Raw genomic sequence first — 23,925 nt, forward strand, 5'->3', positions numbered from 1 at the left:
GATAAGAATGTGGTGATTAACAGAGTCGAAAGCCTTGGCCAGGTCGATGAATACAGCTGTACAGTATTGTCTCTTATCAATGGCGGTTAGGATGTCGTTTAGGACCTTGAGCGTGGCTGAGGTGCACCCATGACCAGCTCGGAAACCAGATTGCATAACGGAGAAGGTACGGTGGGATTCATAATGGTCGGTAATCTGTTTATTAACTTGGCTTTCGAAGACTTTAGAAAGGCAGGGTAGGATAGATATAGGTCTGTAGCAGTTTGGGTCTAGAGTGTCTCTCCTTTGAAGAGGGGGATGACTGCGGCAGCTTTCCAATCTTTGGGGATCTCAGACGATACGAAAGAGAGGTTGAACAGGATAGTAATAGGGGTTGCAACAATTGCGGCGGATAATTATAGAAAGAGAGGATCCAGATTGTCTAGCCCATCTGATTTGTAGAGGTCCAAATTTTGCCGCTCTTTCAGAACATCAGTTATCTGGATTCGGGTGAAGGAGAAGTGGGGGAGGCTTGGGCAAGTTGCTGTGGGGGGTGGAGGGCTGTTGACTGGGGTAGGGGTTAGAGGTCGACCTCTAGTAGGGGTAGCCAGGTGGAAACCATGGCCAGCCGTAGAAAAATGCTTATTGAAATTCTCGATTATCGTGGATTTATCGGTGGTGACAGTGTTTCCTATCCTCGGTGCAGTGAGCAGCTGGGAGGAGATACTCTTATTCTCCATGGACTTTACAGTGTCCCAGAACGTTTTGGAATTAGTGCTACAGGAAGCAAATTTCTGTTTGTAAAGCAAGCCTTTGCTTTCCTAGCTGACTGTGTGTATTGGTTCCTAAGTTTTATCACCCCCCTGCTGTGCCGAACATCAAGTGTGTGTTTTCTTACACTGAATTACCCTCGTATGAACACACATGCATACACACCATCAGTTCTCTCGCTCTGTCTGTCTGTTTCTCCCTCCCTTTCTCTTGGTGTCTCTTTCGGTGTCCGGCCTCATGTGCAGTGTGTCTCATCTCCCTGCAGCCAGTCTGTCACCTGTCTGCACAGATCACTCACACACACAATTGTTTTGAACAAAGTCTAGGTTCTAACCTTGTCAGGGTTCTGTTAGTCTGGGAGGTTCTAACCTTGTCAGTGTTCTGTTAGTCTGGGAGGGTCTAACCTTGTCAGGGTTCTGTTAGTCTGGGAGGTTCTAACCTTGTCAGTGTTCTGTTAGTCTGGGAGGGTCTAACCTTGTCAGTGTTCTGTTAGTCTGGGAGGGTCTAACCTTGTCAGGGTTCTGTTAGTCTGGGAGGGTCTAACCTTGTCAGTGTTCTGTTAGTCTGGGAGGTTCTAACCTTGTCAGTGTTCTGTTAGTCTGGGAGGGTCTAACCTTGTCAGTGTTCTGTTAGTCTGGGAGGTTCTAACCTTGTCAGTGTTCTGTTAGTCTGGGAGGGTCTAACCTTGTCAGTGTTCTGTTAGTCTGGGAGGGTCTAACCTTGTCAGTGTTCTGTTAGTCTGGGAGGTTCTAACCTTGTCAGTGTTCTGTTAGTCTGGGAGGTTCTAACCTTGTCAGTGTTCTGTTAGTCTGGGAGGGTCTAACCTTGTCAGTGTTCTGTTAGTCTGGGAGGTTCTAACCTTGTCAGGGTTCTGTTAGTCTGGGAGGTTCTAACCTTGTCAGTGTTCTGTTAGTCTGGGAGGGTCTAACCTTGTCAGTGTTCTGTTAGTCTGGGAGGGTCTAACCTTGTCAGTGTTCTGTTAGTCTGGGAGGTTCTAACCTTGTCAGTGTTCTGTTAGTCTGGGAGGTTCTAACCTTGTCAGTGTTCTGTTAGTCTGGGAGGGTCTAACCTTGTCAGGGTTCTGTTAGTCTGGGAGGTTCTAACCTTGTCAGTGTTCTGTTAGTCTGGGAGGTTCTAACCTTGTCAGTGTTCTGTTAGTCTGGGAGGTTCTAACCTTGTCAGTGTTCTGTTAGTCTGGGAGGTTCTAACCTTGTCAGTGTTCTGTTAGTCTGGGAGGTTCTAACCTTGTCAGTGTTCTGTTAGTCTGGGAGGGTCTAACCTTGTTAGTGTTCTGTTAGTCTGGGAGGGTCTAACCTTGTCAGGGTTCTGTTAGTCTGGGAGGTTCTAACCTTGTCAGTGTTCTGTTAGTCTGGGAGGTTCTAACCTTGTCAGGGTTCTGTTAGTCTGGGAGGGTCTAACCTTGTCAGTGTTCTGTTAGTCTGGGAGGTTCTAACCTTGTCAGGGTTCTGTTAGTCTGGGAGGTTCTAACCTTGTCAGTGTTCTGTTAGTCTGGGAGGGTCTAACCTTGTCAGTGTTCTGTTAGTCTGGGAGGGTCTAACCTTGTTAGTGTTCTGTTAGTCTGGGAGGGTCTAACCTTGTTAGTGTTCTGTTAGTCTGGGAGGTTCTAACCTTGTCAGTGTTCTGTTAGTCTGGGAGGGTCTAACCTTGTCAGGGTTCTGTTAGTCTGGGAGGTTCTAACCTTGTCAGTGTTCTGTTAGTCTGGGAGGTTCTAACCTTGTCAGTGTTCTGTTAGTCTGGGAGGGTCTAACCTTGTCAGTGTTCTGTTAGTCTGGGAGGTTCTAACCTTGTCAGTGTTCTGTTAGTCTGGGAGGTTCTAACCTTGTCAGTGTTCTGTTAGTCTGGGAGGGTCTAACCTTGTCAGTGTTCTGTTAGTCTGGGAGGGTCTAACCTTGTCAGTGTTCTGTTAGTCTGGGAGGTTCTAACCTTGTCAGTGTTCTGTTAGTCTGGGAGGTTCTAACCTTGTCAGTGTTCTGTTAGTCTGGGAGGTTCTAACCTTGTCAGTGTTCTGTTAGTCTGGGAGGTTCTAACCTTGTCAGTGTTCTGTTAGTCTGGGAGGGTCTAACCTTGTCAGTGTTCTGTTAGTCTGGGAGGGTCTAACCTTGTCAGTGTTCTGTTAGTCTGGGAGGTTCTAACCTTGTCAGTGTTCTGTTAGTCTGGGAGGTTCTAACCTTGTCAGTGTTCTGTTAGTCTGGGAGGGTCTAACCTTGTTAGTGTTCTGTTAGTCTGGGGTTCTAACCTTGTCAGTGTTCTGTTAGTCTGGGAGGGTCTAACCTTGTCAGTGTTCTGTTAGTCTGGGAGGGTCTAACCTTGTCAGTGTTCTGTTAGTCTGGGAGGTTCTAACCTTGTCAGTGTTCTGTTAGTCTGGGAGGGTCTAACCTTGTCAGTGTTCTGTTAGTCTGGGAGGTTCTAACCTTGTCAGTGTTCTGTTAGTCTGGGAGGTTCTAACCTTGTCAGTGTTCTGTTAGTCTGGGAGGGTCTAACCTTGTCAGTGTTCTGTTAGTCTGGGAGGTTCTAACCTTGTCAGTGTTCTGTTAGTCTGGGAGGGTTCTAACCTTGTCAGTGTTCTGTTAGTCTGGGAGGTTCTAACCTTGTCAGTGTTCTGTTAGTCTGGGAGGTTCTAACCTTGTCAGTGTTCTGTTAGTCTGGGAGGTTCTAACCTTGTCAGTGTTCTGTTAGTCTGGGAGGTTCTAACCTTGTCAGTGTTCTGTTAGTCTGGGAGGTTCTAACCTTGTCAGTGTTCTGTTAGTCTGGGAGGTTCTAACCTTGTCAGTGTTCTGTTAGTCTGGGAGGTTCTAACCTTGTTAGTGTTCTGTTAGTCTGGGAGGGTCTAACCTTGTTAGTGTTCTGTTAGTCTGGGAGGTTCTAACCTTGTTAGTGTTCTGTTAGTCTGGGAGGGTCTAACCTTGTCAGTGTTCTGTTAGTCTGGGAGGTTCTAACCTTGTCAGTGTTCTGTTAGTCTGGGAGGGTCTAACCTTGTTAGTGTTCTGTTAGTCTGGGAGGTTCTAACCTTGTTAGTGTTCTGTTAGTCTAGGTTCTAACCTTGTCAGTGTTCTGTTAGTCTAGGTTCTAACCTTGTTAGTGTTCTGTTAGTCTGGGAGGGTCTAACCTTGTCAGTGTTCTGTTAGTCTAGGTTCTAACCTTGTTAGTGTTCTGTTAGTCTGGGAGGTTCTAACCTTGTCAGTGTTCTGTTAGTCTGGGAGGTTCTAACCTTGTCAGGGTTCTGTTAGTCTGGGAGGTTCTAACCTTGTCAGTGTTCTGTTAGTCTGGGAGGGTCTAACCTTGTCAGTGTTCTGTTAGTCTGGGAGGGTCTAACCTTGTCAGTGTTCTGTTAGTCTGGGAGGTTCTAACCTTGTCAGTGTTCTGTTAGTCTGGGAGGGTCTAACCTTGTCAGTGTTCTGTTAGTCTGGGAGGTTCTAACCTTGTCAGGGTTCTGTTAGTCTGGGAGGTTCTAACCTTGTCAGTGTTCTGTTAGTCTGGGAGGTTCTAACCTTGTCAGTGTTCTGTTAGTCTGGGAGGTTCTAACCTTGTCAGTGTTCTGTTAGTCTGGGAGGGTCTAACCTTGTTAGTGTTCTGTTAGTCTGGGAGGGTCTAACCTTGTCAGTGTTCTGTTAGTCTGGGAGGGTCTAACCTTGTCAGTGTTCTGTTAGTCTGGGAGGGTCTAACCTTGTCAGTGTTCTGTTAGTCTGGGAGGGTCTAACCTTGTCAGTGTTCTGTTAGTCTGGGAGGGTCTAACCTTGTTAGTGTTCTGTTAGTCTGGGAGGTTCTAACCTTGTCAGTGTTCTGTTAGTCTGGGAGGGTCTAACCTTGTTAGTGTTCTGTTAGTCTGGGAGGTTCTAACCTTGTTAGTGTTCTGTTAGTCTGGGAGGGTCTAACCTTGTTAGTGTTCTGTTAGTCTGGGAGGGTCTAACCTTGTCAGTGTTCTGTTAGTCTGGGAGGGTCTAACCTTGTTAGTGTTCTGTTAGTCTGGGAGGTTCTAACCTTGTCAGTGTTCTGTTAGTCTGGGAGGGTCTAACCTTGTTAGTGTTCTGTTAGTCTGGGAGGGTCTAACCTTGTTAGTGTTCTGTTAGTCTGGGAGGGTCTAACCTTGTTAGTGTTCTGTTAGTCTGGGAGGTTCTAACCTTGTCAGTGTTCTGTTAGTCTGGGAGGGTCTAACCTTGTTAGTGTTCTGTTAGTCTGGGAGGTTCTAACCTTGTCAGTGTTCTGTTAGTCTGGGAGGTTCTAACCTTGTTAGTGTTCTGTTAGTCTAGGTTCTAACCTTGTTAGTGTTCTGTTAGTCTGGGAGGTTCTAACCTTGTCAGTGTTCTGTTAGTCTGGGAGGGTCTAACCTTGTCAGTGTTCTGTTAGTCTGGGAGGGTCTAACCTTGTTAGTGTTCTGTTAGTCTGGGAGGTTCTAACCTTGTCAGTGTTCTGTTAGTCTGGGAGGTTCTAACCTTGTCAGTGTTCTGTTAGTCTGGGAGGGTCTAACCTTGTTAGTGTTCTGTTAGTCTGGGAGGTTCTAACCTTGTTAGTGTTCTGTTAGTCTGGGAGGTTCTAACCTTGTCAGTGTTCTGTTAGTCTGGGAGGGTCTAACCTTGTCAGTGTTCTGTTAGTCTGGGAGGGTCTAACCTTGTCAGTGTTCTGTTAGTCTGGGAGGTTCTAACCTTGTTAGTGTTCTGTTAGTCTGGGAGGGTCTAACCTTGTTAGTGTTCTGTTAGTCTGGGAGGGTCTAACCTTGTCAGTGTTCTGTTAGTCTGGGAGGTTCTAACCTTGTCAGTGTTCTGTTAGTCTGGGAGGTTCTAACCTTGTCAGTGTTCTGTTAGTCTGGGAGGTTCTAACCTTGTTAGTGTTCTGTTAGTCTGGGAGGTTCTAACCTTGTCAGTGTTCTGTTAGTCTGGGAGGTTCTAACCTTGTTAGTGTTCTGTTAGTCTGGGAGGGTCTAACCTTGTCAGTGTTCTGTTAGTCTGGGAGGGTCTAACCTTGTCAGTGTTCTGTTAGTCTGGGAGGTTCTAACCTTGTCAGTGTTCTGTTAGTCTAGGTTCTAACCTTGTCAGTGTTCTGTTAGTCTGGGAGGTTCTAACCTTGTTAGTGTTCTGTTAGTCTGGGAGGTTCTAACCTTGTCAGTGTTCTGTTAGTCTGGGAGGTTCTAACCTTGTCAGGGTTCTGTTAGTCTAGAAAGTGAGTGAGTGTCTGTGTGTGTGTTCCAGTGTGGTGAACTCCAGAGGAATAGGTGAAACCTGTTAAGAGTTCTTTGTATCTTTGGTAAACGTTTTCCCTGTCCCTTCAGCTTCCCTGTCTCTCTGTTGTGCATTTTTTAGGTTTGACTTGTTTATTTTAGTGGTTGTCAACAAAATGTAAAGTTTCATTCTTGTTACAGATGATGTCCTAGAACAGGGTTCCCCAACTGGCTGCCCGAGGGTTCAAATCAAATGTATTTATATAGTCCTTCTTACATCAGCTGATATCTCAAAGTGCTGTACAGAAACACAGCCTAAAACCCCAAACAGCAAGCAATGCAGGTGTAGAAGCACGGTGGCTAGGAAAAACTCCCTAGAAAGGCCAAAACCTAGGAAGAAACCTAGAGAGGAACCAGGCTATGCGGGGTGGCCAGTCCTCTTCTGGCTGTGTCGGGTGGAGATTATAACAGAACATGGCCAAGATGTTCAAATGTTCATAAATTACCAGCAGGGTCAAATAATAATAATCACAGTAGTTGTCAAGGGTGCAACAAGTCAGCACCTCAAGAGTAAATGTCAGTTGGCTTTTCATAGCCGATCATTGAGAGTATCTCTACCACTCCTGCTGTCTCTAGAGAGTTGAAAACAGCAGGTCTGGGACAGGTAGCACGTCCAGTGAACAGGTCAGGGTTCCATAGCCGCAGGCAGAACAGTTGAAACTGGAGCAGCAGCACGGCCAGGTGGACTGGGGACAGCAAGGAGTCATCATGCCAGGTAGTCCTGAGGCATGGTCCTAGGGCTCAGGTCCTCCGAGAGAGAGAAAGAGAGCGAGAGCGAGTTAGAGGGAGCATACTTAAATTCACACAGGACACCGGATAAGACAGGAGAAATACTCCAGATATAATAGACTGACCCTAGCCCCCCGACACATAAACTACTGCAGCATAAATACTGGAGGCTGAGACCGGAGGGGTCAGGAGACACTGTGGCCCCATCCGATGATACCCCCGGACAGGGCCAAAAAGGCAGGATATAACCCCACCCACTTTGTCAAAGCACAGCCCCCACACCACTAGAGGGATATCTTCAACCACCAACTTACCATCCTGAGACAAGGCCGAGTATAGCCCACAAAGATCTCCGCCACGGCACAACCCAAGGGGGGGCGCCAACCCAGACAGGAAGACCACGTCAGTGACTCAACCCACTCAAGTGACGCACCCCTCCTAGGGACAGCATGGAAGAACACCAGTAAGCCAGTGACTCAGCCCCTGTAATAGGGTTAGAGGCAGAGAATCCCAGTGGAGAGAGGGGAACCGGCCAGGCAGAGACAGCAAGGGCGGTTCGTTGCTCCAGAGCCTTTCCGTTCACCTTCACACTCCTGGGCTCAGACTACACTCAAACCATATGACCTACTGAAGCAGAGTTCTCAACTGGCTGCCCGAGGGTTATCAGGGTTCTCCAACTGGCTGCCCGAGGGTTATCAGGGTTCTCCAACTGGCTGCCCGAGGGTTCGCAGGGTTCCCCAACTGGCTGCCCGAGGGTTATCAGGGTTCTCCAACTGGCTGCCCGAGGGTTATCAGGGTTCTCCAACTGGCTGCCCGAGGGTTATCAGGGTTCTCCAACTGGCTGCCCGAGGGTTATCAGGGTTCTCCAACTGGCTGCCCGAGGGTTATCAGGGTTCCCCAACTGGCTGCCCGAGGGTTATCAGGGTTCCTCAACTGGCTGCCCGAGGGTTATCAGGGTTCTCCAACTGGCTGCCCGAGGGTTATCAGGGTTCAACTGGCTGCCCGAGGGTTAACAGGGTTCCCCAACTGGCTGCCCGAGGGTTATCAGGGTTCTCCAACTGGCTGCCCGAGGGTTATCAGGGTTCCCCAACTGGCTGCCCGAGGGTTCGCAGGGTTCCCCAACTGGCTGCCCGAGGGTTATCAGGGTTCTCCAACTGGCTGCCCGAGGGTTATCAGGGTTCCCCAACTGGCTGCCCGAGGGTTATCAGGGTTCCCCAACTGGCTGCCCGAGGGTTATCAGGGTTCCCCAACTGGCTGCCCGAGGGTTATCAGGGTTCCCCAACTGGCTGCCCGAGGGTTATCAGGGTTCCCCAACTGGCTGCCCGAGGGTTATCAGGGTTCCCCAACTGGCTGCCCGAGGGTTATCAGGGTTCCCCAACTGGCTGCCCGAGGGTTATCAGGGTTCCCCAACTGGCTGCCCGAGGGTTATCAGGGTTCCCCAACTGGCTGCCCGAGGGTTATCAGGGTTCCCCAACTGGCTGCCCGAGGGTTATCAGGGTTCTCCAACTGGCTGCCCGAGGGTTATCAGGGTTCCCCAACTGGCTGCCCGAGGGTTATCAGGGTTCCCCAACTGGCTGCCCGAGGGTTATCAGGGTTCCCCAACTGGCTGCCCGAGGGTTATCAGGGTTCCCCAACTGGCTGCCCGAGGGTTATCAGGGTTCCCCAACTGGCTGCCCGAGGGTTATCAGGGTTCCCCAACTGGCTGCCCGAGGGTTATCAGGGTTCCCCAACTGGCTGCCCGAGGGTTATCAGGGTTCCCCAACTGGCTGCCCGAGGGTTATCAGGGTTCTCCAACTGGCTGCCCGAGGGTTATCAGGGTTCCCCAACTGGCTGCCCGAGGGTTATCAGGGTTCACCAACTGGCTGCCCGAGGGTTATCAGGGTTCACCAACTGGCTGCCCGAGGGTTATCAGGGTTCCCCAACTGGCTGCCCGAGGGTTATCAGGGTTCCCCAACTGGCTGCCCGAGGGTTATCAGGGTTCCCCAACTGGCTGCCCGAGGGTTATCAGGGTTCTCCAACTGGCTGCCCGAGGGTTATCAGGGTTCCCCAACTGGCTGCCCGAGGGTTATCAGGGTTCCCCAACTGGCTGCCCGAGGGTTATCAGGGTTCCCCAACTGGCTGCCCGAGGGTGTCTTTTATTTGGCCGCCCAAGTTTTCAGACCAAAAAAGAAATGTAAAAACATCAGCTAATCAGGTCCAATTGATTTTAATTTAGCAAATCTGTTCCAAAGAATTCTGTTCTGTATTCCCACGCAAAATAGAGAGATCTACACTAAGTGTACAAAACATGAAGAACACCTGCTCTTCCCATGACACAGACTGACCAGGTGAATCCAGGTGAATCCAGGTGAAAGTTATGAACCCTTATTGATGTCACTTGTTAAATCCACTTCAATCAATGTAGATGAAGGGGAGGAGACAGGTTAAAGAAGGATTTTTAAGCCTTGAGACAATTGATACATGGATTGTGTGTGACATTCAGAGGGTGAATCGGCAAGACAAAAGATTGAAGTGCCTTTGAACGAGGTATGGAAGTAGGTGCCAGGCGTACTGGTTTGTGAAAGGAACTGCAACGCTGCTGGGTTTTTCAACAGTTTCCCGTGTGTATCAAGAATGGTCCACCACCCAAAGGACATCCAGCCAACTTGATACAACTGTGGGAAACGTTAGAGTCAACATGGTCCTGCATCCCTGGCCCGTTTTGTAACGTCAGTGTATGTAATCGTATACATACAGTGGGGGGAAAAAAGTATTTGATCCCCTGCTGATTTTGTACATTTGCCCACTTACAAAGAAATGATCAGTCTATAATTTTAATGGTAGGTTTATTTGAACAGTGAGAGACAGAATAACAACAACAAAAATCCAGAAAAACACATGTCAAAAATGTTATAAAATGATTTGCATTTTAATGAGGGAAATAAGTATTTGACCCCTCTGCAAAACATGTACTTGGTGGCAAAACCCTTGTTGGCAATCACAGAGGTCAGACGTTTCTTGTAGTTGGCCACCAGGTTTGCACAGATCTCAGGAGGGATTTTGTCCCACTCCTCTTTGCAGATCTTCTCCAAGTCATCAAGGTTTCGAGGCTGACGTTTGGCAACTCGAACCTTCAGCTCCCTCCACAGATTTTCTATGGGATTAAGGTCTGGAGACTGGCTAGGCCACTCCAGGACCTTAATGTGCTTCTTCTTGAGCCACTCCTTTGTTGCCTTGGCCGTGTGTTTTGGGTCATTGTCATGCTGGAATACCTATCCACGACCCATTTTCAATGCCCTGGCTGAGGGAAAGATGTTCTCACCCAAGATTTGACGGTACATGGCCCCGTCCATCGTCCCTTTGATGCGGTGAAGTTGTCCTGTCCCCTTAGCAGAAAAACACCCCCAAAGCATAATGTTTCCACCTCCATGTTTGACGGTGGAGATGGTGTTCTTGGGGTCATAGGCAGCATTCCTCCTCCTCCAAACACGGCGAGTTGAGTTGATGCCAAAGAGCTCCATTTTGGTCTTATTTGACCACAACACTTTCACCAGTTGTCCTCTGAATCGTTCAGATGTTCACTGGCAAACTTCAGACGGGCATGTATATGTATTCTTGAGCAGGGGGACCTTGCGGTCGCTGCAGGATTTCAGTCCTTCACGGTGTAGTGTGTTACCAATTGTTTTCTTGATGACTATGGTCCCAGCTGCCTTGAGATCATTGACAAGATCCTCCCGTGTAGTTCTGGGCTGATTCCTCACCGTTCTCATGATCATTGCAACCCCACGAGGTGAGATCTTGCATGGAGGCCCAGGCCGAGGGATATTGACAGTTCTTTTTGTTTCTTCCATTTGCGAATAATCGCACCAAATGTTGTCACCTTCTCACCAAGCTGCTTGGCGATGGTCTTGTAGCCCATTCCAGCCTTGTGTAGGTCTACAATCTTGACCCTGACATCCTTGGAGAGCTCTTTGGTCTTGGCCATGGTGGAGAGTTTGGAATCTGATTGATTGATTGCTTCTGTGGACAGGTGTATTTTATACAGGTAACAAGCTGTGGTTAGGAGCACTCCCTTTAAGAGTGTGCTCCTAATCTCAGCTCGTTACCTGTATAAAAGACACCTGGGAGCCAGAAATCTTTCTGCTTGAGAGGGGGTCAAATACTTATTTCCCTCATTAAAATTCAAATCAATTTATAACATTTTTGACATGCGTTGTTCTGGATTTTTTTGTTGTTATTCTGTCTCTCACTGTTCAAATAAACCTATTAAAATTATAGACTGATCATTTCTTTATCAGTGGGCAAACGTACAAAATCAGCAGGGGATCAAATACTTTTTTCCACCACTGTATGTTAGCAAGGTTTGAGATTATATAATGCTTCATTCAAATATCTGTTGGGGTTTCTTGCGGTCAATTTGCAGTCTACCAATTATTTGTAAGTAGGTTCCTCCTCAATAACAAATTGGCCCGCGGCTTAATCTAGTTGAAATCCCTGTACTTAAACAACTCTCTCCCCCCCTCCCTTCTACCAGGACACCAAGGCGGGGGGCCGTCCCAGCATGCCGCGATGTCGGAACTCGGTTGCCACGACGGCGGAGGAGACCCCTCACATCGGTAACTATCGGTTGCTGAAGACCATTGGCAAGGGCAACTTCGCAAAAGTCAAACTGGCACGCCACGTCCTCACCGGGAAAGAGGTAACACAGACACACACACTTTTCAACATACACACTTTAGTCATACACACAGAGACACCACTTTCTCTTCTGGCAGGAACTGCTTCCTGTCTTGTTGCATCACTTCCTGTGTAGCCTCCACTTTGGACTTGGGCTGTATCTCAATTCCTTCAGCATTTGGACTGGATCCATTTTGAACCACCCCTACAATCCCCCTCAGCTCAGACACGCTGCATTCTCTCTCACACATGATTTATTTTCATTCTTCTATCCCACCGCTCTCCTCCTGAAGGACTTGAAGGAGAGGAGACTAGGAGAGGAAGCCATTGTAGACTATTGAGATGCAGCCCAACTGTCTCTCTCAGTTGAGTTGAAGTTGGTGTTCTGTTGGAACAGTCAACATTCTGTCCTCACTGTGTTCTACCAGGCGGAGACAGTGTTCAGCATTCTGTCCTCACTGTGTTCTACCAGGCGGAGACAGTGTTCAGCATTCTGTCCTCACTGTGTTCTACCAGGCGGAGACAGTGTTCAGCATTCTGTCCTCACTGTGTTCTACCAGGCGGAGACAGTGTTCAGCATTCTGTCCTCACTGTGTTCTACCAGGCGGAGACAGTGTTCAGCATTCTGTCCTCACTGTGTTCTACCAGGCGGAGACAGTGTTCAGCATTCTGTCCTCACTGTGTTCTACCAGGCGGAGACAGTGTTCAGCATTCTGTCCTCACTGTGTTCTACCAGGCGGAGACAGTGTTCAGCATTCTGTCCTCACTGTGTTCTACCAGGCGGAGACAGTGTTCAGCATTCTGTCCTCACTGTGTTCTACCAGGCGGAGACAGTGTTCAGCATTCTGTCCTCACTGTGTTCTACCAGGCGGAGACAGTGTTCAGCATTCTGTCCTCACTGTGTTCTACCAGGCGGAGACAGTGTTCAGCATTCTGTCCTCACTGTGTTCTACCAGGCGGAGACAGTGTTCAGCATTCTGTCTGTCTGTCTGTCTGTCTGTCTGTCTGTCTGTCTGTCTGTCTGTCTGTCTGTCTGTCTGTCTGTCTGTCTGTCTGTCTGTCTGTCTGTCTGTCTGTCTGTCTGTCTGTCTGTCTGTCTGTCTGTCTGTCTGTCTGTCTGTCTGTCTGCCCCTGAACAAGGCAGTTAACCCACTGTTCCTAGGCCGTCATTGTAAATAAGAATTTGTTCTTAACTGACTCGCCTAGTTAAATAAAGGTTTAATAAAAAATTAATACAAATAATAAATTGCTCAGGCAGGCAGAGGCCAGTGTGTGTAGTTGGGGTGGCTTTTGGTCGTGTGTGTGTTGCTGGCTATGTCAATGTGTGGCTGCTCTATTATACTGATTACTCAGAGAGTGCGAGAGTGAGAGTGCGTGCAGAGTGAGAGTGCGAGAGTGAGAGTGCGAGAGTGCGAGAGAGATGAAGGAACCACTCAAAGGAAAAAAAGTATATTTCTTTCAATTCTATAGATGCATTATTGGCATAAATGGGTGGTTGCCACTGTTGCCAAAGCTATGGATATGAAGTATTACATAAATTAACAATATGTTTGAGCAATAATAATACACAGTGTCTTGTGTAAGTATTCAGACCCACTGACTTTTTCCACATTTTGTTACGTTACAGCCTTATTCTAAAATTGATTAAATTATTTAAAAAATACATAATACCCCATAATGCCAATGGAAAAAAAAGTTTTGGGGCAAGTATTGCAAATGTATTAAAAATAAAAAACAGAAACCTTACATAAGTATTCAGACTCTTTGCTATGAGACTTGAAATTGAGCTCAGGTGCATCCTGTTTCCATTGATCATCCTTGAGATGTTTCTACAACTTGTTTGGAGTCCACCTGTGGTAAATTCAATTGATTTGGAAAGACACACACCTGTCTAAAAACTAAGCCATGATGTCAAAGGAATTGTCTGTAGAGATCAGAGACAGGATTGTATCGAGGCACAGATCTGGGGAAGGGTACCAAAATATTTCTGCAGCATTGAAGGTCCCCAAGAACACAGTGGCCTCCATTATTATTAAATGGAAGACGTTTGGAACCAACAAGACTCTTCCTAGAGCTGGCCGCTCGGCCAAACTGAGCAATCGGGGGAGAAGGGCCTTGGTACGGGAGGTGTCCAAGAACCCGATGGTCACTCTGACAGAGCTCCAGAGTTCCTCTGTGGAGATGGGAGAACCTTCCAGAAGGACAACGATCTCTGCAGCATTCCACCAATCAGGCCTTTATGGTAGAGTGGCCAGACGGAAGCCACTCCTCAATAAAAGGCACATGACAGCCCGCTTGGAGCTTGCCAAAAGGCACGTAAAGGACTCTCAGACCATGAGAAACAAGATTCTCTGCTCTGATGAAACCAAGATGGAACTCTTTGGCCTGAATGCCAAGCTTCACGTCTGGAGGACACTTGGCACCATCCCTATGGTGAAGCATGGTGGTGGTAGCATCATGCTGTGGGGATGTTTTTCAGTGGCAGGGACTGGGAGACTAGTCAGGATTGAGGCAAAGATGAACGGAGCAAATGATAGAGATCCTTGATGAAAACCTGCTCCAGAGCACTCAGGACCTCAGACTGGGGCGAAGGTTCATCTTCCAACAGGACAACGAAACCTAAGCACACAGCCAAAACAACGCAGGACTGATTTCGGGACAAGTCTCTGAATGTCCTTGAGTAGCCCAGCCAGAGCCCGGACTTGAGCCCGATCGAACATCTCTGGAGAGACCATCCAACCTGACAGTGCTTGAGAGGATCTACAGAGAAGAATGGGAGGAACTCCCCAAATACAGGTGTGCCAAGCTTGTAGCGTCATACCCAAGAAGACTCAAGGTTGTAATCGCTGCCAAAGGTGCTTCAGCAAAGTACTTAGTAAAGGGTCTGAATACTTATGTAAATGTGATATTTCCGTTTTTTTTTTTTTAATGAATTTGCTAAAATTTCCAAAAATGTTTACTTTGTCATGATGGGTTACTATGTGTAGATTGAGGGGGAAAACTATGTAATCAATTTTAGAAAGCTGGAACAAAATGTGGGAAAAGTCAAGGGGTCTGAGTACTTTCCGAATGCACTGTATATTAAAATAATTAAATGGCAACAATTGAGAAATTTAAATCTACGAGGTCTCGTGTATGACATGGAGGTACTGTCTCTGTTATATTATGACAGACCAGCTAGATCTACTGTCTCTGTTATATTATGACAGACCAGCTAGATCTACTGTCTCTGTTATATTATGACAGACCAGCTAGATCTACTGTCTCTATTATCTTATGACAGACCAGCTAGATCTACTGTCTCTGTTATCTTATGACAGACCAGCTAGATCTACTGTCTCTGTTATATTATGACAGACCAGCTAGATCTACTGTCTCTGTTATATTATGACAGACCAGCTAGATCTACTGTCTCTGTTATATTATGACAGACCAGCTAGATCTACTGTCTCTGTTATATTATGACAGACCAGCTAGATCTACTGTCTCTGTTATATTATGACAGACCAGCTAGATCTACTGTCTCTATTATATTATGACAGACCAGCTAGATCTACTGTCTCTGTTATCTTATGACAGACCAGCTAGATCTACTGTCTCTGTTATCTTATGACAGACCAGCTAGATCTACTGTCTCTGTTATCTTATGACAGACCAGCTAGATCTACTGTCTCTGTTATCTTATGACAGACCAGCTAGATCTACTGTCTCTGTTATATTATGACAGACCAGCTAGATCTACTGTCTCTGTTATATTATGACAGACCAGCTAGATCTACTGTCTCTGTTATATTATGACAGACCAGCTAGAACTACTGTCTCTGTTATATTATGACAGACCAGCTAGATCTACTGTCTCTGTTATATTATGACAGACCAGCTAGATCTACTGTCTCTGTTATACACTGCTCAAAAAAATAAAGGGAACACTTAAACAACACAATGTAACTCCAAGTCAATCACACTTCTGTGAAATCAAACTGTCCACTTAGGAAGCAACACTGATTGACAATAAATTTCACATGCTGTTGTGCAAATGGAATAGACAACAGGTGGAAATTATAGGCAATTAGCAAGACACCCCCAATAAAGAAGTGGTTCTGCAGGTGGGGACCACAGACCACTTCTCAGTTCCAATGCTTCCTGGCTGATATTTTGGTCACTTTTGAATGCTGGCGGTGCTTTCACTCTAGTGGTAGCATGAGACGGAGTCTACAACCCACACAAGTGGCTCAAGTAGTGCAGCTCATCCAGGATGGCACATCAATGCGAGCTGTGGCAAGAAGGTTTGCTGTGTCTATCAGCGTAGTGTCCAGAGCATGGAGGCGCTACCAGGAGACAGGCCAGTACATCAGGAGACGTGGAGGAGGCCGTAGGAGGGCAACAACCCAGCAGCAGGACCGCTACCTCCGCCTTTGTGCAAGGAGGAGCAGGAGAAGCACTGCCAGAGCCCTGCAAAATGACCTCCAGCAGGCCACAAATGTGCATGTGTCTGCTCAAACGGTTAGAAACAGACTCCATGGGGGTGGTATGAGGGCCCGACGTCCACAGGTGGGGGTTGTGCTTACAGCCCAACACCATGCAGGACGTTTGGCATTTGCCAGAGAACACCAAGATTGGCAAATTCGCCACTGGCGCCCTGTGCTCTTCACAGATGAAAGCAGGTTCACACTGAGTACGTGACAGACGTGACAGAGTCTGGAGACGCCGTGGAGAACGTTCCGCTGCCTGCAACATCCTCCAGCATGACCGGTTTGGCGGTGGGTCAGTCATGGTGTGGGGTGGCATTTCTTTGGGGGGCCGCACAGCCCTCCATGTGCTCGCCAGAGGTAGCCTGACTGCCATTAGGTACCGAGATGAGATCCTCAGACCCCTTGTGAGACCATATGCTGGTGCGGTTGGCCCTGGGTTCCTCCTAATGCAAGACAATGCTAGACCTCATGTGGCTGGAGTGTGTCAGCAGTTCCTGCAAGAGGAAGGCATTGATGCTATGGACTGGCCCGGCCCATTCCCCCGACCTGAATCCAATTGAGCACATCTGGGACATCATGTCTCGCTCCATCCACCAACGCCACGTTGCACCACAGACTGTCCAGGAGTTGGCGGATGCTTTAGTCCAGGTCTGGGAGGAGATCCCTCAGGAGACCATCCGCCACCTCATCAGGAGCATGCCCAGGCATTGTAGGGAGGTCATACAGGCACGTGGAGGCCACACACACTACTGAGCCTCATTTTGACTTGTTTTAAGGACATTACATCAAAGTTGGATCAGCCTGTAGTGTGGTTTTCCACTTTAATTTTGAGTGTGACTCCAAATCCAGACCTCCATGGGTTGATAAATTGGATTTCCATTGATTATTTTTGTGTGATTTTGTTGTCAGCACATTCAACTATGTAAAGAAAAAAGTATTTAATATGATTATTTCATTCAAGATCTAAGATGTGTTATTTTAGTGTTCCCTTTATTTTTTTGAGCAGTGTATTTTATAGACTGGCAGGGAATACCATCTCTAAACCACAGCATGCAGATATACAGAACTATGTATTACATTTTTTATATTTAATTTTTTTTATTTATTAATTTAGATTAATGTAGTGTGTATATAATGTGTCTAATGTAGTGTATATAGTGTGTGTGTATAATTTAGTGTATATAGTGTGTGTATAATGTAGTGTATATAGTGTGTCTAATGTAGTGTATATAGTGTGTGTATAATGTAGTGTATATAATGTAGTGTATATAGTGTGTCTAATGTAGTGTATATAGTGTGTCTAATGTAGTGTATATAGTGTGTCTAATGTAGTGTATATAGTGTATATAATGTAGTGTGTATATAGTGTATATAGTGTATATAATGTAGTGTATATAATGTAGTGTATATAGTGTGTCTAATGTAGTGTATATAGTGTGTCTAATGTAGTGTATATAGTGTAGTGTATATTAGTGTGTCTAATGTAGTGTGTGTATATAGTGTATATAATGTAGTGTATATAGTGTATATAATGTAGTGTAGTTATGGGGATATGTGTATAGTAGTGTATATAGAGTGTAGTATATAGTGTATATAATGTAGTGTATATAGTGTATATAGTGTGTCTAGTGTATATAGTGTGTCATATAGTATAGTGTATATATCGAGTATATAGTGTGTATAATGTAGTAGTGTGAGTGTATATAATGTAGTGTAAGTGAGTAGATATAGTGTATATAGAGTGTATAGTAGTGTATATAGTGTGTCTAATGCAGTGTAAAGTGTATATAATGTAGTGTATATAATGTAGTGTATATAGTGTGTCTAATGTAGTGTATCATTTCCAGGTGGCTGTAAAGATTATTGATAAGACACAACTCAACTCTTCCAGTCTGCAGAAGGTGAGTCACTATACACTATACACACTATACACACTATACACACTACACACACTATATACACACTATATACACTATACACACTATACACTCTATATACACACTACACACTATATACACTACACACACTATACACACTACACACACTATACACTATACACAATATACACACTATACGCGATACACTATATACACTATACACACTATACACACTATATACTATACACACTATATACTATACACACTATAAACTATACACACTATATACACTACACACACCCCCATACACACACACCATAACACACTTCACATACCCCCACACACACACACCATAACACACTACGCACACTCCCACACACACACACCATAAGCACACACCATAACACACTACAGACACACACAGCATAACACACTACACACACCCCCATACACACACACCATAACACACTACACACACCCCCATACACACACACCTAACACACACACCATAACACACTACACACACCCCCATACATACACTCCCACACACACACCATAACACACTACACACACCCCCATACATACACTCCCACACACACACCATAACACACTACACACACCCCCATACATACACTCCCACACACACACCTTCCTCTTACTCACCATCTCTCATGTGCTTTTCTCTTCTATTTTCTTTCTCTCTTCATCTCTCTCTCCCGTCTCGCTCTCCCACCTGCCCATCTCTCTCTCGCTCTCTTCCGCGGTCTCTCTCTCGCTCTCCCACCTGCTCTTCTCTCTCTCGCGCTCTCTCTTCGCTCTCTCTCTCGCTCTCGCTCTCTCGCTCTCTCTCTCTCTCTCTCTCTCTCTCTCTCTCTCGCTCTCTCTCTCTCTCTCTCTCTCTCTCTCTCTCTCTCCTCTCTCTCTCGCTCTCTCTCGCTCTCTCTCTCGCTCTCGCCTTCTCTCTCTCGCTCTCTCGCTCTCTTCTCTCGCCTCTCTCGCTCTCTCTTCTCGCTCTCTCTCTCGCTCTCTCGCTCTCTCTCGTCTCTCTTCGCTCTCTCTTCGCTTTCTCTCTTCGCTCGCTCTCTCTCGCTCTCTTCGCTCTCTTCGCTCTCTTCTCTCTCTCTCGCTTTCTCTCTCTCTCTCGCTCTCTCTCTCTCTCCTCTCGCTTCTCGCTCTCTTCTTCGCTCGCCTCTCTCTTCTCTTCGCTTTCTCTCTCTCTCGCTTCTTCGCTCGCTTCTTCGCTTCTTCGCTTTCTCTCTCTCGCCTCTCTCGCTTCTCGCTTTCGCTTTCTTCGCTCTCTTCGCTTCTTCGCTTTCGCTCTTCGCTCTCTCTCTCTTCGCTCTCTCGCCTCTTCTCTTTCTCTCGTTTCTCTGCTCTCTCGCTTTCTTCTCGCTCTCTCGTTTCGCTTTCTCCGCTTTCTTCTTCCTTTCGCTCTCTTCGCCTTTCTTCTTCTTCGCTTTCTTCGCTTTCTTCTTCGCTTTCGCTCGCTTTCTTCGCGCTTTCCTCGCTTCCCTTCGCTTCTTCGCTTTCTTCTTTCTCTCGCTTTGCTTTCTTCCTTTCTTCTTCGCTTCTTTCCTCTTCTCGCTTTTCGCTTTCTGTTTCTCTTCTTTCTTCCGCTTTTTTTCTTCTTTCCTTCTTTTTCCTTTTTCCTTCGCTTTGTTCTCGCTTCTTCGTTTCCTTCGTTTTCTCTTCGCTTGCTTTTCGCTTTCGTTTTTCTTCTCGCTTTCGCTTCTTCGCTTTTCTCCTTCGTTTTTCGTCTTTCTCGTTCTTTCTGTTTTCTTCTTTCGCTTTCCGCTTTCTTCTGTTGCTTCTCCTTGTTTTTTCGCTTTCTTCGCTTTTTTCGCTTCTCTTTTCTCGCTTCTTTCGCTTTCGCCCTCCTCGCGCTCCTTGCTTCTCGCTTTCGCTTCGCTTTCTTTCTTCGCTTTCTTCGCTTTCGCGCTTTCTTTCGCTTTTTCCCTTTCGCCCCGTCTCTTTTTCGCTCTTTCGCTTCGGTTCCGCTTTCTTGTTTCTTCGCTTTCTTCGCTTCTTCGCTTTCCGTTTCTTTTCGTTTCTTCCTTCGTTTCTCTGCTTCTCGTTCTTCGCTTTTCGCTCTTCGCTTTCTTCTTCTTTTCTCGTTTCCGTCGTTTTCGCTTTCTCCCTTTCGCTCCGCTTTCTTCCTCGTTTGTCGCTTTCTCCGTTTTCCGCTTTTCTTCGTTCTCGCTTTTCTCCCGCTTTTTTTCCCGCGTTTGCTTTTTCGTTGTCGCTTCTCGTTTTCTTCGCTTCGCTTCTTCGCTCTTCGCTTCGGTCTTTCCGTTTCTTCGTTCGTTCTTCTTCGCTTTCTTTCGCTTTCTTCGCTTTTTTTCGTTCCTTCGCTTTCGCTTTCTTCTTCGCTCTTTCGCTTTCTCGCTCGTTCGTTTCTTCGGCTTCGCTTTCGCTTTCTTCGCTTTTCTTCGGCTTTCCTCGCTCTTCGTTTTTCGTTTCGCTTTCTTCGCTTTTCCGCTTCGCTTTCTCTTCGTCCTTTTTCGCTTTCTTGTTCTCGCCTTCGCTTCTTCTTCGCGTTTCTCGCTTCTTGCCGCTTTCGCTTCGCTTTCGCTTTCTTCGCTTTCTGCTTTCTCGCTTTCCGCTTTCGTTTCTCCGTTTCCCTCTTCGCTTTCTTCCGCGTCGTTTTCTCGCTTCTTTTCTTCGTGCTTCTTCGCTTTCTTCTTCGCGCTTTCTTCTTCGCTTTCTCTCGCTCGCTTCCCGTTTCTTCGCTTTCTTCCCTTCGCTTCTTCTGCCTCGCTTTCTTCTTTCTTCGCTGCTCTTCGCTCTGCTCTCTTCCGCTTCGCTTCTTCCCGCTTTCTCTCTCTCGCTCGCTCGCTCGCTCTCTCGCTCTCTCCATCCATTTCTCTCTGGTGGTCTAGATCTCAGAGAGACCTAATTACAGGAAACCAGCCTTAATTACATTTCATGAGGGGACTACAGGGATCCCCTGTAGCAGAGTATGATATGAGATAGATATATACACACACACACACACACACGGATGACTATCTTCTCTGTCCTCTTCAGCTCTTCCGAGAAGTGAGAATCATGAAGCTGTTGAATCATCCTAACATAGGTGAGTTGACTCAATTATTAGTGATCCTGTCACAGTCAAGTGAATCTGAATCATGAGTCATTTGTCATCCTGTCATAGACAAGTGAATCTGAATCAAGAATCATTTCAAGTCAATGAACTGGAATCACGCTAAAGAATGTTGAACCAAGCTATGCTGCTACAGGTGATTGAATCTAAATAATTATCCCTTTTTCTCCCTCTCCTCCCTCCTCCCCCCTCTCCCTCCTCCCCTCTCTCCCTCCTCCCCTCTCTCCCTCCTCCCCTCTCTCCCTCCTCCCCCCTCTCCCTCCTCCCCTCTCCCTCCTCCCCTCTCCCCTCCTCCTCCCCCTCTCCCTCCTCCCCTCTCCCTCCTACCCCTCTCCTCCTCCCCCTCTCCCTCCTGCGCTCTCCCTCCTCCCGCTCTCCTCCTCCCTCCCCCTCTCCCTCCTCCCTCTCTCCTGCTCCCCTCTCTCCCTCCTCCCCCTCTCTCCCTCCTCCCCCTCCCTCCTCCTCTCTCCTCCTCCTCTCTCCCCCTCCCTCCTCCCCCTCTCCCTCCTCCTCCTCTCCCCTCTCCTCCTCCTCTCTCCCTCCTCCCCTCTCTCCCTCCTCCCCCTCTCCCTCCTCCCTCTCTCCCTGCTCCCCTCCCCTCTCTCCCTCCTCCCCCTCTCCCTCCTCCTCCCCTCTCTCCCTCCTCCCTCTCTCCCTCCTCCCCCTCTCTCCTCCTCCCTCCTCCCTCCTCCTCCCTCCTCCCCCTCTCCCTCCCACCAACGCTCTCCCTCCTCCCCCTCTCCCTCCTCCCTCTCTCCCTCCTCCCCCTCTCCCTCCCACCAACGCTCTCCCTTCAACAGTGAAGTTATTTGAAGTGATTGAGACAGAGAAGACATTGTATCTGGTCATGGAGTATGCCAGTGGAGGTGAGTGGTGCCCGCGTCAAAAATACTTCCCGAGTCATCTGTGTGCAACAGTTAAATCATTCCCCCTTTGACCTTAAAATTATGTTTCACTATTTGATAGTTAAATCCTTCCTCTCCTCCTATCATCCCTCTCCCCCCTCGCTCCTCTCCTCTCCCCCCTCGCTCCTCTCCTCTCCCCCCTCGCTCCTCTCCTCTCCCCCTCGCTCCTCTCCTCTCCCCCCTCGCTCTCCTCCCCTCGCTCTCCTCCCCTCTCTCCTCCCCTCGCTCCTTTCCTCTCCCCTCTCTCCTCTCCCCTCTCTCTCCTCCCCCTCTCTCCTCTCTCTCTCTCCTCTCCTCTCCCCCTCTCTCTCCCCTCTCTCCTTTCCTCTCCCCTCTCTCCTCTCCTCTCCTCTCCCCCTCTCCCCCTCTCCTCTCCCCTCTCCCCCCTCTCTCCTCTCCTCTACCCTCCAGGGGAGGTGTTTGATTACCTGGTCGCTCATGGGAGGATGAAAGAAAAGGAGGCACGTGCCAAATTCAGACAGGTGAGGAGCGAGAGTGTGTGTGTGAATGAGAGAGATGGGGTTTATTTGCTTCCCCCTCTTTCTCTCACTTGTTCTTTCCTCCTCCCCATTCTCATCCTTCTCTCATCCCTGTATAGATTGTGTCAGCGGTCCAGTACTGTCACCAGAAGTGTATTGTCCACAGAGATCTGAAGGTGAGACTCTCCCTCTACACACTATAGCGTGTGTGTGTGTGTGTGTGTGTGTGTGTGTGTGTGTGTGTGCTAGTTGTCACCCAGCTGACTTGTTAACATTTACACACACACACACACAAATACTGTACACACACACCGTTATTTCACTGTTACGCATCCTAACCCTAAAGCTCCACTGAGTCAACAAAGCCAGAGTTTGTAGCTTCCAGCCAGGACTACGGGCTGGGGCTACGGGCTGGGGGCTACGGGCTGGGGGCTGGGGGCTACGGGCTGGGGGCTACGGGCTGGGGGCAACGGGCTGGGGGCAACGGGTGGGGCAACGGGGGGCTGGGGGGCTGGGGGCTATGGGCTGGGGGCTATGGGCTGGTGGCTATGGCCGGAAGAGCTTGAACTATGACCTTTACACAGGCCCCTAACAGTTACTCACCCATCGGTGTCTGTGTGTTCAGAGTTGTCTCTTGTCTGATGATGTCATTGTGTTCTATTTCACGCTGAGCGCTGGCGCAGAGAACACCTACCTGTTGCTAGGCAACACAGCCTTCTCTGCTCCTCGCTCGGCCATGTATAGTTAAAAGCTATAATGCTCTGCATTGTAGTCGGCAGTGGTGGAAAAGTACTCGATTTATCATACTTGTGTAAAAGATACCTTAATAGAAAATGACTCAAGTGAAAGTCACCCTGTAAAATACTACTTGAGTGAAAGTCTAAAGGTATTTGGTTTTAAAAATACTTAAGTATCAAAAGTAAATGAAATTGCTAAAATGTACTTAAGTATAAAAAGTAAAAGTATAAATCATTTAACGCCAACATTCAGACATAATTTACAGACTAAGCATTTGTGTTTAGTGAGTCCTCCAGATCAGAGGCAGTATGATAACCAGGGATGTTCTCTGTTTAGTGAGTCCACCAGATCAGAGGCAGTAGGGATGACCAGGGATGTTCTCTGTTTAGTGAGTCCTCCAGATCAGAGGCAGTATGATAACCAGGGATGTTCTCTGTTTAGTGAGTCCTCCAGATCAGAGGCAGTAGGGATGACCAGGGATGTTCTCTGTTTAGTGAGTCCACCAGATCAGAGGCAGTAGGGATGACCAGGGATGTTCTCTGTTTAGTGAGTCCTCCAGATCAGAGGCAGTAGGGATGACCAGGGATGTTCTCTGTTTAGTGAGTCCACCAGATCAGAGGCAGTATGATAACCAGGTATGTTCTCTTGATAAGTGTGATTTGGATCATTTTCTGTCATAATGTATGTAAAAAAAAAAGTAGATTTATTTTCTTTAGGAATGTAGTGAAGTAAAAGTTGGCAAAAATATAAATTGTAAAGTACAGTTACCCCCAAATAACTACTTAAGTAGTACTTTAAAGTATTTTTACCTAAGTACTTTACGCCACTGGTAGTCAGTCTTAACCACAGATCTAGGATCAGGTTAATTGAGTCACATTCTTAACCCTAATCATTATGGAAATCTTAATATCTGACCCTAAATCAGAGGCTAAATTACCCTAGTCCATATCCTATCCATCCTATCAGTGGCAACAAGACTGAGT

The 23,925-nt window shown here is 47.4% G+C and overlaps 1 protein-coding gene across 1 annotated transcript in view; it reads left to right on the top strand.

Moving 5' to 3' along the window:
- Positions 1-23,925, top strand: part of mark2b (MAP/microtubule affinity-regulating kinase 2b) — a 138,782-nt gene that overhangs the window by 29,217 nt on the left and 85,640 nt on the right. The window contains exons 2-7 of the mRNA XM_045700611.1: positions 11,226-11,390; positions 17,688-17,741; positions 20,745-20,793; positions 21,621-21,686; positions 22,137-22,207; positions 22,324-22,380. Of these exons, the coding sequence (XP_045556567.1) occupies positions 11,226-11,390; positions 17,688-17,741; positions 20,745-20,793; positions 21,621-21,686; positions 22,137-22,207; positions 22,324-22,380 (462 nt within the window). The remainder of the gene's footprint in view (positions 1-11,225; positions 11,391-17,687; positions 17,742-20,744; positions 20,794-21,620; positions 21,687-22,136; positions 22,208-22,323; positions 22,381-23,925) is intronic.

The sequence above is a fragment of the Salmo salar genome, chromosome ssa18 (assembly GCF_905237065.1).
Source record: "Salmo salar chromosome ssa18, Ssal_v3.1, whole genome shotgun sequence".
NCBI lineage: Eukaryota > Metazoa > Chordata > Actinopteri > Salmoniformes > Salmonidae > Salmo > Salmo salar.